The sequence below is a fragment of the Protomyctophum parallelum genome (genome assembly GCF_964188405.1).
Source record: "Protomyctophum parallelum genome assembly, chromosome: 7".
Taxonomy (NCBI): domain Eukaryota; kingdom Metazoa; phylum Chordata; class Actinopteri; order Myctophiformes; family Myctophidae; genus Protomyctophum; species Protomyctophum parallelum.
Window position 1 is genome coordinate 5,343,924 of NC_139705.1, and position 13,354 is coordinate 5,357,277.

The window sequence follows — 13,354 nt, forward strand, 5'->3', positions numbered from 1 at the left end:
CATTTTGCTCCCTGGAGCGTCTATATATACAACCCCCACCCCCCCTCGATCCTTTCTCGGCATTATATAGTCTGTCGATTGCATCCCACTCGCTTAACTCCAACAGAGATATGACCCGTCACAAACCCAGCCTCATGTTGTTGAGTACAGACAGACAGGGCTTTGATCCTTGACTGGAGCTTTGACACTAAACCGAATCATGCGAGAATCCGACACGACGACAGGGACGCCTCTGTCTGTGTTAACCCATTCTGACCTGAGATCAGATTCATACGAGGTTTCCGCCGGACACACACTGGTCTGATGATCTGATTCTGACCTGAGATCAGATTCTAAAAATGCCAGTCGCTCTTCGATTTTTCAAAAATAGCAGACCTACAAGCTCGTATCGCGCCACTCGGTGGCGCGATATGAGCTTGTAGATCTGCTATTTTTAAATAGCTAAAGCATAACATGATGCTGACACCAAAATGGGTGCCCGGTCAGATCTGGAAGGATCCTAAAAAGGCCACAAAGTATTTGGGGGGTGGGGGGGGGGGGTTGGGATCTGGGATCACAGAGACCCCACAGCTCACTTGGGGTTTAAATGCTTCACAACAGTCCAACAGTGGAATTACTAATACAAGTTAATGAATCGATTAAATAAAAAAAGATGATTTATTATTTTGACAAATTTCATTCCCTGGTTTATGTCTGAGCCAGTCCTATAAATCCATGCTTGTATCTATGCAGGACATAAATGCAAATTAATGAGAACAATGTAACGATGTTCTTACTGTGCAAGTGTGCATTATTATGACATGACGCACAGCGGGAACATATTTGCATTGTTCTTGTTAATTTGCCATAATGATTATGTCATATAGTAACAAGAAAAGACGTGCAGGGGTTTAGAGGAAATGATGTAAAACTGATTCACTTGAACTGCATGTGTAAAGGCCCTGTTTTCTTGACAGGAAATGGCTTTGTGGGTAGTCACAGATACTGGCAGACAGGAAGTAGGCCAACACGGCAGGTTCCATGCTGCTACCATGGCAATGGCTGTCCTGTCCAATGATGCTGCCATTGTTCGCTTGTGTCCTCCTGAGTGAGTCTGTCTGATAAATAGGCTATACATAACTGCACCTAGCATCAGGAGGTGAGCCTCATGAGAATCAACATTGACGGAACACTGCTTCCCCTCAGTGAAAATAACTGACACAGGAAGCACAAGCAGTCAAGCATTATAGTCTGCTCTGCATATTATGTTTCCTCCAGAGTGTTCTGACTGACTGACTTCATTACATTATCATAGCAAAGAAATGCTTTATTCCCAGCAGCTCGGGCCTATATGTGACTCAGAACTTTACAACATATTTCCTCACTGAGAAAAAGAACAAACACAAACATAACTTACTCCAATACTCAGAAGGGGGTTCGGAAAAAGAATTAGAGTGAAACTTACCTTGAATACTGTGGAGATACACCTTAAGGCCACAGCGCAGTTGTGGATCTGCAACCCTGTCGAGCTGCTTGAAAAGTCTGTTGATTCCATTCTTGACAGCTTCATGCCTCTTCACCTCAGCTTTCAGCGCACTGGAGTTTACTGACTTACCACCACTATTCATCTTGACATATGGACCTGTAGTAAACCAAACCAAATTGCATGTTTCAGCCCATTTGAGCACCTAAATGTTGGACTCTCAAATAAGCAATGCAGGAAAACGTCAACCTGCTGTCTCTCTCTCTTAACCGCAAACTTGGCTCATTGCGATGGGTGTCTCAGTTTCCTCTGCATGTTTTGAACTGAACTCACTTCCTTATTTCAGTCCTTAGTCTGAACTGTATGCATTCTCTGACTGCACGATATTGATCGGACTACTGAGAGGAGGGCTTTGCAAAGGCTTCCTCATGTATCACATTATTGAGAACGTTGGCTTCAAGTTAAAGGGGAATTTACATTTATATTTAAAATATAAAATTAAATGTCAAAAGCGAATTATAAAAACAACTTAAAAGGATTCATCAAGGGAGTGGTACTAAATCCCATGTGTTTGTGCAATGGCTGCAGGTTCAGCTTCTGAACATCCATGTATAGTACCTGTAGATTGCAAACAACGTACCCGCTAGTGTATTTGTGGATTGCTTCTTTTCCTCAGCCGCATGTCATCACATTTCATAATCATTGTGTAAGTTAGACTACTGTTTACAGTAGAAGTGACTGACCTTGCCATGCCGTGAAAGTTGCCTAATACGCATCCCACTGTCAGATGTAATGTAATGATAGGCTAATTTCAACTGGAGAATACATAGCATAATTATTTACCATGGTGATAAACAGTCACTTACTGTCTTACTTACCTGATGTGATTACACAGTATAAGTGTGATGACACGTACACCAGTGAGGGATGAGGTGAAACAGACAGACAGACAGGCAGACACCAGGCAGGCAGGTGGGCGGGCGCTCTGCGGGCAGGCAGACAGACAGACAGACAGACAGAGATAGATTGCCAATAATCTGTGAGTTTTCAGAATCAGAAGCAACTATATTGCACATATGTCACATCGTCTATTCTTATAATTTTACTCATTTAAATTAAGCTGTCGTCATCCTTGCGAATATTACATCACCAAGTCTCCCTCCTGTTTATGCCAAACCATTTTAGGCCTACAGTACACATATATATCCCACAGTAATCACTTGATTTACCCTTTAAAAAACCTTCAAAGTAGCTGATCTACAGTAAAACTCACAACATTGCATAACAACGATGTGAACTTGCTATTTATTATTATTATTATTATATTAATTCGAAGAGGTTAGTTGAAAGTGATTACCGGTATAACCATTTGAACGGTGTGACCCCAGGGCCGCAGGGCCAGCATCCATATTCTGGGTGGAACATTATGAACCAGTCAGAGAGAGTAGCTAGGTGGAACCTAAAGGGTGGAACATTCGGAAACATTAGCCAAAAAATAGCAGTTCAAGGTGAAGATATTTGGTATAGGCGGGGGAAAGCGGCCCAAGTACAGAGCCAACTCAGGTCCAGTTTACTAAAGTCTGGGGAGTTTAAGTCAAGTGGTTAATGTAAAATAGATGTTATAATACAGGTTTACAGCAGACTGAGCAGCGAGCACCACTCTGGGTTACAGCAGAGCTAGCCTGAGTGAGTCCCAGGCTTACTTATCTGCGAAGCAGAGCAGAGTTACGACAACTCCGTTCACTTTCACGGGGCCAGTCCAACCAACGGCGGCTCTGCTACAGTAACATAGACTTCTATTGGCGAATAGGGACACCGGAAGTTTACGGAATGCATTGGAGTCTCGCGCGAGTACACGAACCACGTGACCGGGCTGTTTTCTGCCCCCTCAATGTCGCACACTCGCAACCTTGTCGGTCTAATTAGTACTATATGGCTCTCTGGGTTACAGGAAGAGCGTGACGCGTTTTCCGCAATGACATCACGTCATCAGCCCCCCCCTCCCACTGTGCTGCTGGTGTTGCTGCTAGCCAGCTCAGCTCAGCTGCTCCTGAAAGCAAAAGACAGACGCGTCGATCTTTGTCCATTTCCTACATTAAGTCCGGTTAGAATTGTTCGAATATGGTCTGTGGTGGATTCACCTGTTCTAAAAATGCGCTTTGTTCCCTGAACGTGGTTTACATGGTGAGTGCGCATTGCAAAATGGATAATCATCATCACTGTAATCATCATCGTGCTAACTTTTAGCTTGTGCTAACTACTAGTGGATTACAATTTAGCCTTTATACTAGCCAATGTTGGAGTTGACAGTGTACTAGCGGTGACTAACGATTTTGTATTTTATTTCACAAGCCTGATCTTTCAATACACTGATGATCGTTGGTATGTATAGTTCCTAAATTGTGTAGTTCCCTAGTGAATAAGTCAACTAGTCTACTACATAGAGGTCTCCATATAGGTGTGTACCTAGCTAGCCAATGCTTCTATGATTCTGCCCAAGCATTGGCTATGGACCAGAGCTGTACCTAGCTAGCTAACGTTAGCCAAGAAGACCGTCAGAGTAAATGTCGAAACGACCTACTCCTCTAACGTAACGTTAGCTTCAATAGCTCGATAGACAGTGACATCGGCATGATGCGTTTGATAGCCAACGTTAGCATGGCACGGCAGCTAAAATAAACGTTAAAAGGGTGATAATACTGCTACTGCTTACTAGCTAATTATTTGTTGTCAACTAAATCTAGACAACGTTGTTCTTTGCCTTGTCTATTGCGAACGTGAACTGCTTGTGGGTCAGAATGATGATCATCATCATGATCTATTGTAGTGGTACATCCACTCCAGTCTCGCCGTTATCAGCAGCAGCACACTGTAGCCGTTCACTGTCTGTGGTGGTGGGCATTTAAACGGATTCCACACATCTTCGCTGTACTCCTACCTATACCGTTATATCAGCTTCAATGTCTGTTATGATTATTCACAACGGTCATATATAAATGATGTAATACTTACAGCATTTTTTTTTTTTTTTTTTTTACAGTTTACAGACGGTTGTATTTGTCTGCATTGGATCAAGTGGATAAAGTGTCATGTCACATTAAAATTAGATGTATAAAATTAGATGTATATCATTTCACCGGGGCTTTAAAAGTCTGTTTGGGTTCTCCTCACGTGAACCAATTCTTCTGTGTTTTCAAATCCTCCTCATCATAGAGTTTTATAAGAACATAGGCATAGACTGTTTATTTTACTTCTTAATTGTAATAAAAACTCCCTACTGTCACTTCAATGTGCTGCCTACTACTACTATGTTGACCCCGATTGACCTGCTTCTGTGTTTTGGGTGCGTCCAGCTGGTGGGGCTGCTGCTGATTGGAGTAGCGGCATGGGGGAAAGGCTTCGGGCTGGTGTCTAGCATCCACATCATCGGAGGAGTCATCGCCGTCGGTGTCTTCCTCCTGCTCATAGCCATCGTAGGACTCATCGGAGCCATCCACCACCACCAAGTCATGCTCTTCTTTGTATCCTTTATTAGTCCACTGGTTCCCAAACACTGGGGTGGGTCCCTTTTATTTATTTTTTAAATGTTCCTACAGTTTGTTTTTAATTGTTTATTTCAAAACACACATTAAAGGTGACGGTGACACTTGGTGGAGAAAACCAACCAAATGCTATTTTCGTGCTTCGGACACAGCCAGCCAGCCAGGGACACACACAGCTGTCTATAGTAGGAGTAGTTGCACCACTCAAAACATTGTAAGACATTTCCCCCAAGCCATTAGACTTTTGAACAAGTGCAACATCCCCTAACCTCCCCCCCCCCCATATGCTGCTATAAGGACTCCTGTTGTGCAATAGCTGTCTCTATGAACTAATGGTTCTCTTTTAACTAGCATACTAAAAGCCAGTGAAAAGACATTTCGTTCTCTTATGCATTTTATGCATCTGCTGAATGAGAATAAAGTTATCTATCTCTATCTATAAATAAAACAGCACTTTGGTTGACCTTTTGGTCTTTGTTTGTTTGATTTGATGAATTAGAAAGCATTTTCAGTAGCCTGGGTCCCAGGCAAACATCTAGTTTCTCTGTTGGGTCTTGAGCTGAAACGTTTGGAAACCACTGTCCTGCAGGCTGAAACCCACTAACCAATCATAATACTGGCACCTCAGAGAGAAGATAATGTAATGTAATTAAACCTCTGTGGCCCTAATACATGGCATGACCTACAAACAACATTAAAATTCACCACACTGGTACCCTTGAGCTGTTTTTAAACCTTGGTGAGCACCCACAATATGTAACTGTTTTGAGATCGTTTTGAAATTTGACCTAGCTTTTATTTTATTTGTAAACCTATGTAATTCACATGTATACCTTTTTATTTATTGTGATGTTTTTCTATGTGATTATTACTCGACGACACTGAAAATGAGTTTGATTACTTGAATGAATTTACTGAATGGACACGTATGGGTCAATTCTTCCGGAGTTTAGCAGTCCTGAGAGCTGGTCTGTCTATTGGTCTTGTTCGTTCATTCAAGTTTTATTTGTTCTCGAAATTACACTGAGTAATTAAACTCATTTTCATTGTCGTCGAGTCGAGTTGTCTGTGTGGTTGCAGCTAATCTCACAAACTACTGGACCAATGAGTGCCAAATGTCTTGTGCAATGTGCACACTGCCATTAGGCAACAGCTTGTTGTTCTTTTTTCCCCCCACTGTGTATTTTTGTACTGAAATATTTAATTTGAATGTCAAGGTCAATGGGGCTCCATTTGGGCTGAAATCTCTGCCAAATTTGCCCTTAGTTATGCCAGACAACTGATGTCATACAGTAGTAGATGTCATCACAGGATGCATGAAAATCACATGAAATCTGAGAACCACATTGGAGCTACACTGTTTCCATGTGGATTACGATATCTACCGGCGTACATGATTAGATTTGTGTACTCCCCAGTGAAATTGCACTCCTGATTTTGCAGTGCACTTGTACATCATCATCCTCATCAGAGTTGATTCTTTGACACCTCTCCCAGTACATGGTCATTCTCTTCATTGTTTTCCTCTTCCAATTTGGAGTGTCTTGTTCCTGCTTGGCAATGAACCGTGGACAGCAGGTGAGGGCCCAGTGTGCTTTTAATTAATTAATGTAGTTTTCCCCTCTTTCGACCCATCTCTGTGTTGTTGAATTTTAAGTTAAATTTTATGTTAAATTCAATATGCAATCCTTGAAATGATGCATAATCTTTAACCCATTCTGGGCGGGAACCCCTTTTGGTGTTAGCATTATGTTATGCTTTAGCTATTGAAAAATAGCAGATCTACAAGCTCATAGCGTGCCACCGAGTGGCGGGCTACGAGCTTGTAGGTCTGCTATTTTTGAAAAATCGTGAAAATGTGGCACATCTCTTTGAATATATATTTCAGAGCGAACATTTTTAATGAAAGTATTGGCTTCTGGGGGGGGGGGGGGGGGGGGGGGGGTCCCTGGAACTACATAATTTGAGATGGGGGTCCGTGGCCCAATAGAGATAATTCTGGGGGTCCTTGACATGAAAAAGGTTGAGCACCGCTCTGACATAGAAACATGGGTTTTTCAGAAAGATGTTAGGATTTAGAAGCCTTTTTTTGTATCGACCTCAGTCCAGAATGGGTTAACGTAGTAGCTTTTGTCCTGTCCTGGTCCCCTGAGGCAGCGGTGGCCGAACGGTTTGCGGAGCGGTCTTGATATCGGAAGGTCGCTAGTTTGTATCCCCGGACCGGCACGTTACAATTACCACCGCTGAAGTGCCCTTTGGACAAGGCATTGAACCTCTACCATGAAATGTTCTATGAGCAGGGCCTGGCTGTAAACTAGTTCTTGAGCTTAGTCCAGTTACCCTGGGTAAACATAGTTCCTTTCCTTTCCTTAGTCCAGTTACCCTGGGTAAACATAGTTCCTTTCCTTTCCTTAGTCCAGTTACCCTGGGTAAACATAGTTCCTTTCCTTTCCTTAGTCCAGTTACCCTGGGTAAACATAGTTCCTTTCCTTTCCTTTAGTCCAGTTACCCTGGGTAAACATAGTTCCTTTCCTTTCCTTAGTCCAGTTACCCTGGGTAAACATAGTTCCTTTCCTTTCCTTAGTCCAGTTACCCTGGGTAAACATAGTTCCTTTCCTTTCCTTAGTCCAGTTACCCTGGGTAAACATAGTTCCTTTCCTTTCCTTAGTCCAGTTACCCTGGGTAAACATAGTTCCTTTCCTTTCTCCCTGTGCTCATTGTACCCTGCCATCACCAGGAGGCGTTGCTGAACTCCACTTGGGGCGTGTTGCACAACAAGACAAAGGGAGACCTGGAGACCCAACTGGACTGCTGTGGGCTGCTCAACACGACCGGCAGCCGAGTGCAGTTTGAGCAGGATGTGATGAGCTGCCCTGCTGTAAGCTATACACTTTTCATTAGGTTGTGTGTGCAAAGCATATGTGACCACATTTGACAGAGGGACCGCCATTGGACTTTCTTTTCGTTTTTTTTTTTTAAACATAGCTTCAAATTGATATATTGGTTGTTCAAGTTTGACCCACCAGTTTTGGAGATATGGCTTATAGACTGATGTCTTGCAGAAAACAGCGAGTTGACAAATCAGGCTTCAAAGGTTCACTTCTGTGGACTCTTAAGTAACATTACACCTAGCTACATGTTTAAGCATTTATTTCGATTTCAGCTCTTGACACTTATTTCAGACATGCTCTATTATGTGAAGAGTCTGCCTGTGCTATTAACTAATTTAGTAACTAATAACTAATATTCTCCTCTGAATAGTTGGAATTTGTGCGATGGCAGGCTCTCAGTCAAATCTGGTCACATATTTCCAACCAATGAGGACATTATTATTAGTGATGGGGACAAATACATGGTTAACTGTGTACATTCAATTAATGTACGTTTAGGACTGATTAAGGCATTTTTTAAATAACTTCTTGTATAAAATATGCGTAAGCCACGAGTGACAAACATGCAAGTAAAATCAATGCATCAGTCTTTGGGTTTCTGATAGGTTATGTTGAACTATCCTTTTTGCCCAGAGCTGCAATTTTACTTCTAGAAAGCCACCACAAAATCTATAATATAACTTGTATTACTGGATATGTAATCTATACGATCCAGTTCAGTTTCACTTAAATCTTATAATAAGCAAAAGGCGTAGTTCTGAAACTGTGGCTGATAAAGAGTCAATTACGAAAACCACAAGGCTGTGGGCAACATTTCTATTAACCCATTCTGACCTGAGATCAGATTCATACGAGGTTTCCACTGGACACACACTGGTCTGATTAACCCATTCTGACCTGGGATCAGATTATAAAAATGTCAGTCGTTCTTAGATTTTTCAAAAAATAGCAGACCTACAAGCTCGTAGCGCGCCACTCGGTGGCGCGCTACGAGCTTGTAGATCTGCTATTTTTAAATAGCTAAAGCATAACATGATGCTAACACCAAAATGGGTGCCCGTTCAGAATGGGTTAAAACAGTTTGTAACTATTTGAATGCTGCTCACCTTGTGGCTCAATCAGCGCCGGGATTCCTTCAAAATAGAAGCTCGGGGTGCCTGGAAGATATGGCCGCTTTTACTCTGTAAAGCCCCCCCCCCCCCTTCCGCTCCGGGAAAAAAAAAACGGAGACATATTTTAGCTTGCTTACCTTTCTCTCGTTTCAATAAAATCGCTCGATGGTCCCTCGCGTTCATATTTTGAACGAGAGGCGGGTCAGAAGTCAGAAATGAAGAGCTTATTATATCCATCTGATCAAAGCCACAGTGGGCTTGACCAACTGTGTGTGCTGTATTCTGACGTCACTTGGGCATCATACAACTCAATGATGCAGTTGTTTGTTTGTGTCCAAGGCTTGTGTAGTGCACTGCTGATGTCATGCCTACATGACATCTTGCGCATTCTGCAGATAGCTGACGTAACATTACCCAAGTGTATACACATTCACAAACAATGGCATCACATAATTCTCAAAAAGGAGTCGGTGGCATTTGTGTTTTTTTCCTCTTCTCAGCCGTGCAAAGCCGTGCGTCCTGCAGCAGCCTGTTACACCTGTGGGGATAAGATGCTGGACCACGCCACAGACACGTTGAAGATCCTCGGCGGGGTCGGACTGTTCTTCAGCTTCACGGAGGTTAGTGCCGGGGACCAACCTTGTCCCAAGATCCATCCAATGGAACCTTTCATTCACCAAGCAATCGATCATCCTATCAGCCTATATAGAGCGTCGCAGTCCCGCCCCCCCTCGAGAGAGACCCGGAAAAGAAATCGCCGTTCATTTTCCTCATAGGCATTGCTTTAAAGTATTTATTTAAAGGCGGTTACGCCGCGGACAAAGCCAACTCGGATCGTGACTAATCGTGACGATGAACACAATATTTTGGGCCGATCAAATCATTAGAAAGAAGAAAATAAAGGCAGGAGACGACACTATTTGTTTTGTTTTTCTTCTTATAAATTATTTGATCGGCCCCAAAACATTGTGTTCATTGTCATGATTCGTCACGATCCGAGTTGGCTTTGTCCGCGGCGTAACCGTCTTTAAATAAATACTTTAACCCATTCTGACCGGGCACCCATTTTGGTGTCGGCATCATGTTATGCTTTATCTATTGAAAAATAGCAGATCTACAAGCTCATATCGCGCCACCGAGTGGCGCGATACGAGCTTGTAGGTCTGCTATTTTTGAAAAATCCAAGAACGACTGACATTTTTTAGAATCTGATCTCAGGTCAGAATGGGTTCATCAGACCCAGTGTTTGTCCGGCGGAAACCTCGTATGAATCTGATCTCAGGTCAGAATGGGTTAAGAAATGCCTATGGGAGAAATGCATTGGGATTCATTTCCTGGGCCACTCGTTGTTCTGGAAGGCGGAGGGACTGCGACGCTCTATTATGGCCCAGAGGTTGAGGAGCTACAGTACATGGCAAATGAGTTTAACCCATTCTGACCTGAGATCAGATTCATACGAGGTTTCCGCCGGACACACACTGTGTCTGATTAACCCATTCTGACCTGAGATCAGATTCTAAAAATGTCAGTCGTTCTTCGATTTTTTCAAAAATAGCAGACCTACAAGCTCGTATCGCGCCACTCGGTGGCGCGATATGAGCTTGTAGATCTGCTATTTTTAAATAGCTAAAGCATAACATGATGCTAACACCAAAATGGGTGCCCGGTCAGAATGGGTTAACCTATTTAGACCTGACGTTGAAAAAAAAAAAAAGGCGTCAGAAAGAATATATATTCTAAGATTTTTGCTGCATTTTCACGATTTTTCAAAGAATAGCAGACCTACAAGCTCGTAGCGCGCCACTCGGTGCCGCGCTATGAGCTTGTAGATCTGCTATTTTTCAATAGCTAAATTATAACATAATGCTTAGTTCAAACACCAAAAGAGGTTCCCGCCCAGAAGGGTGTAGTCGATTGACAGTTTGATGGATGCATTTAACCCATTCTGACCTGAGATCAGATTCATACGAGGTTTCCACTGGACACCCACTGGTCCGATGAACCCATTCTGACCTGAGATCGGATTCTAGAAATGTCAGTCGTTCTTAGATTTTTCAAAAATAGCGGACCTACAAGCTCGTATCGCGCCACTCGGTGGCGCGATATGAGCTTGTAGATCTGCTATTTTTCAATAGCTAAAGCATAACATGATGCGGACACCAAAATGGGCAGCGTGCCCGTTCAGAATGGGTTAACCAAATCATTTGTGCACAAGCAACACACTTAATTGGAAGGGTGAAAAACACTGTCATTTGCCTCTAAATGGATTCAAATTATATATATATATATTATAATTAATTTAGTCAATGCATTAAGCCTGTGATGTTGCTTTGACAGTGAGTCCTGGTTTAACCCTTTGCATCCCTTCCTTCCCCCCCCCCCAGATTCTTGGCGTCTGGCTAGCTGTGCGCTACAGGAATCAGAAGGATCCCCGGGCAAACCCAAGTGCTTTCCTATAGTCTGTCCCTTGTCCATGATTGCAATACCACAGATTACAGTCGCAGAGACACTGGTACACGTAAGAATCATGCACATCTAGAGACAGACACTCAGGCATACAGTAAAGGGGAACAAGCTACAATCACACAGAATGGACCAGCATGTGACCAACATTGAGAAACACACACACCTTTCACAGGGGACTACATATTAGTATATCCACCCACGGCGAAAACAAAAATAGTTTTCCACAATCCATTTTTTATTGATTTGAGCATTTCACAAGAGCTCAAGCTGAAAGAGCCAAATGGTAAAATGGTCTGCTTTTCTATTGCAGCGTTATCTAAAGCGCTTTAACAATGTGCGTTACATCCACCCCATTCACAAGCTGGATGCTTATGTATGAAAGGATGAATTGTAGTACCAAGAAGTTACTTGTTGGTATCGCTTAACCAGCCTTGATTTTGAGCACTGGATTCCTTGAGAATTGCTCTCCAGATTCCAGCCATGTAACAAACAATAGACGACTACTGCATGTGTTTTCTGCAGCTGTACAAACAAAAGGCCTCCCTGTAAGATTCCGTTCTGTGCGTCAAATGACTGCGCAGCGTTTTAGAACTTAACCTGTATGCACCTTCCTCTCAAAAGAAAGCTATTTCTGTCTCTAATGCAGTGCTGCCACTTACGACAGTCCTTTGTTCAGTGCCAGCAGTGATGTGTTGGATCTATGTACTTACTACTTATACATGTCAAATGCAATTTGTTTTGATCTCAAAGTGGTCTGACCATCTGACGTAGAGAAAAAATGAAGGTACGTTTGGACATTATGGCATACTGTTGTTTTTGGAATACAGTATGTATGATTTTTGTTTTTCAGAAGATAAATGCTGGGATCTTAAGAACTAACAATAGTTTAGATACTGTAGCATACCTGTTTGTTTAGTCAATAATCAGGTTCTAATATTTATGAACTTCTGTAACTGAGCCAACGTACGTTAACAGTCACAGATATTTAGAATGCCAATGGACTGCAGCCTTCATGTTGTATATAATGTAATATTGTTTCACAAAATCATTTGAGGTGGGTTTGCCTAAGTAATGTTTATGAAGGCTACAATAATCCACCCAATCTGTATTTAATACGCTTTGTGTCACAAAGTGATGTCAGTTAGTATAGAGCGAGAGTCCAGTAGTTAGATATGTGGATTCGGGTACATATCATGACCTCTTATGTAACTGGAAGAAACTTTTACTTATTGGAATTGATTTGTTCATTTGGTGGAAACTACCTATTTGCAAACTCAACCCCCCAATAGTGTTAATTGTGAAATTAATATGTAGTTTATACTGGTGAACTACCGTATATAATTTGCAATCTTTTTTTTTTTTTTTTTTACATTCTTCCTTTGACATTGCTATGTTCTCAGTTGCCATCCATATTTGTTTGTTGACAGTGTTAAGCAATTAATTTCTTAAGAAGTTTTTATTTAAGTGTTAAATACACATTAAGCAAAACATTTTTATTTTTATTGTATTTAGGCTATATTACTTTACTATTTTACCGAGCAAGTAGGTAGGTGACTGTTTGATACATTTTTCTAATTGAGAGATCGCTGCTTGCTTTTGTTTTGTTTCAACATTTTAAGAGCTTTTCCTCTCTTTGTAAAAACAGCTTTTCATCGTAGGTATTAACATTACCTACATTAACATTATAATACACTACATGTTTTACTTGAACCAGTTGATCGTGCTGATGTGGAGCTTCTGCTGCTGGCGTGGAGTTGTCGCTGGTGTAAAAACAAGCATTTGATGAATTATGCCTTGTATTAAACCTCACTTTCAATCTGTGTGCACCTGTTCTTTCCGCCGGACCCTCTTGGAAATTTTGAGACTTAATTTTCCAAATAA

At 42.0% G+C, this 13,354-nt stretch overlaps 2 protein-coding genes across 2 annotated transcripts in view; one reads left to right on the plus strand and one right to left on the minus strand.

The window, feature by feature from the left end:
• Window positions 1-1,722, minus strand: part of agap2 (ArfGAP with GTPase domain, ankyrin repeat and PH domain 2) — a 31,395-nt gene extending 29,673 nt beyond the window's left edge. The window contains 1 exon segment of the mRNA XM_083769158.1: window positions 1,445-1,722. Coding sequence (XP_083625284.1) covers window positions 1,445-1,607 — 163 coding nt within the window. The 5' untranslated portion in view covers window positions 1,608-1,722.
• A 1,753-nt stretch (window positions 1,723-3,475) lies between these two features.
• tspan31 (tetraspanin 31) lies at window positions 3,476-13,354 on the plus strand. Its single transcript, XM_083768471.1, has 6 exons — window positions 3,476-3,646; window positions 4,816-4,983; window positions 6,502-6,582; window positions 7,742-7,882; window positions 9,508-9,627; window positions 11,392-13,354. The coding sequence occupies exons 1-6, from the start codon at window positions 3,584-3,586 to the stop codon at window positions 11,464-11,466; spliced, it is 648 nt and encodes a 215-aa protein (XP_083624597.1). The 5' UTR covers window positions 3,476-3,583; the 3' UTR covers window positions 11,467-13,354.

What these genes read in the sequence shown, in the direction of transcription:
- tspan31 (XM_083768471.1), top strand. Translation starts at nt 3,584, where the DNA reads ATGGTCTGTGGTGGATTCACCTGTTCTAAAAATGCGCTTTGTTCCCTG. An exon ending in CAATGAACCGTGGACAGCAG is followed by an intron (nt 6,583 to 7,741) that starts GTGAGGGCCCAG and finishes TGCCATCACCAG; the next exon opens with GAGGCGTTGCTGAACTCCAC. An exon ending in TGTTCTTCAGCTTCACGGAG is followed by an intron (nt 9,628 to 11,391) that starts GTTAGTGCCGGG and finishes CCCCCCCCCCAG; the next exon opens with ATTCTTGGCGTCTGGCTAGC.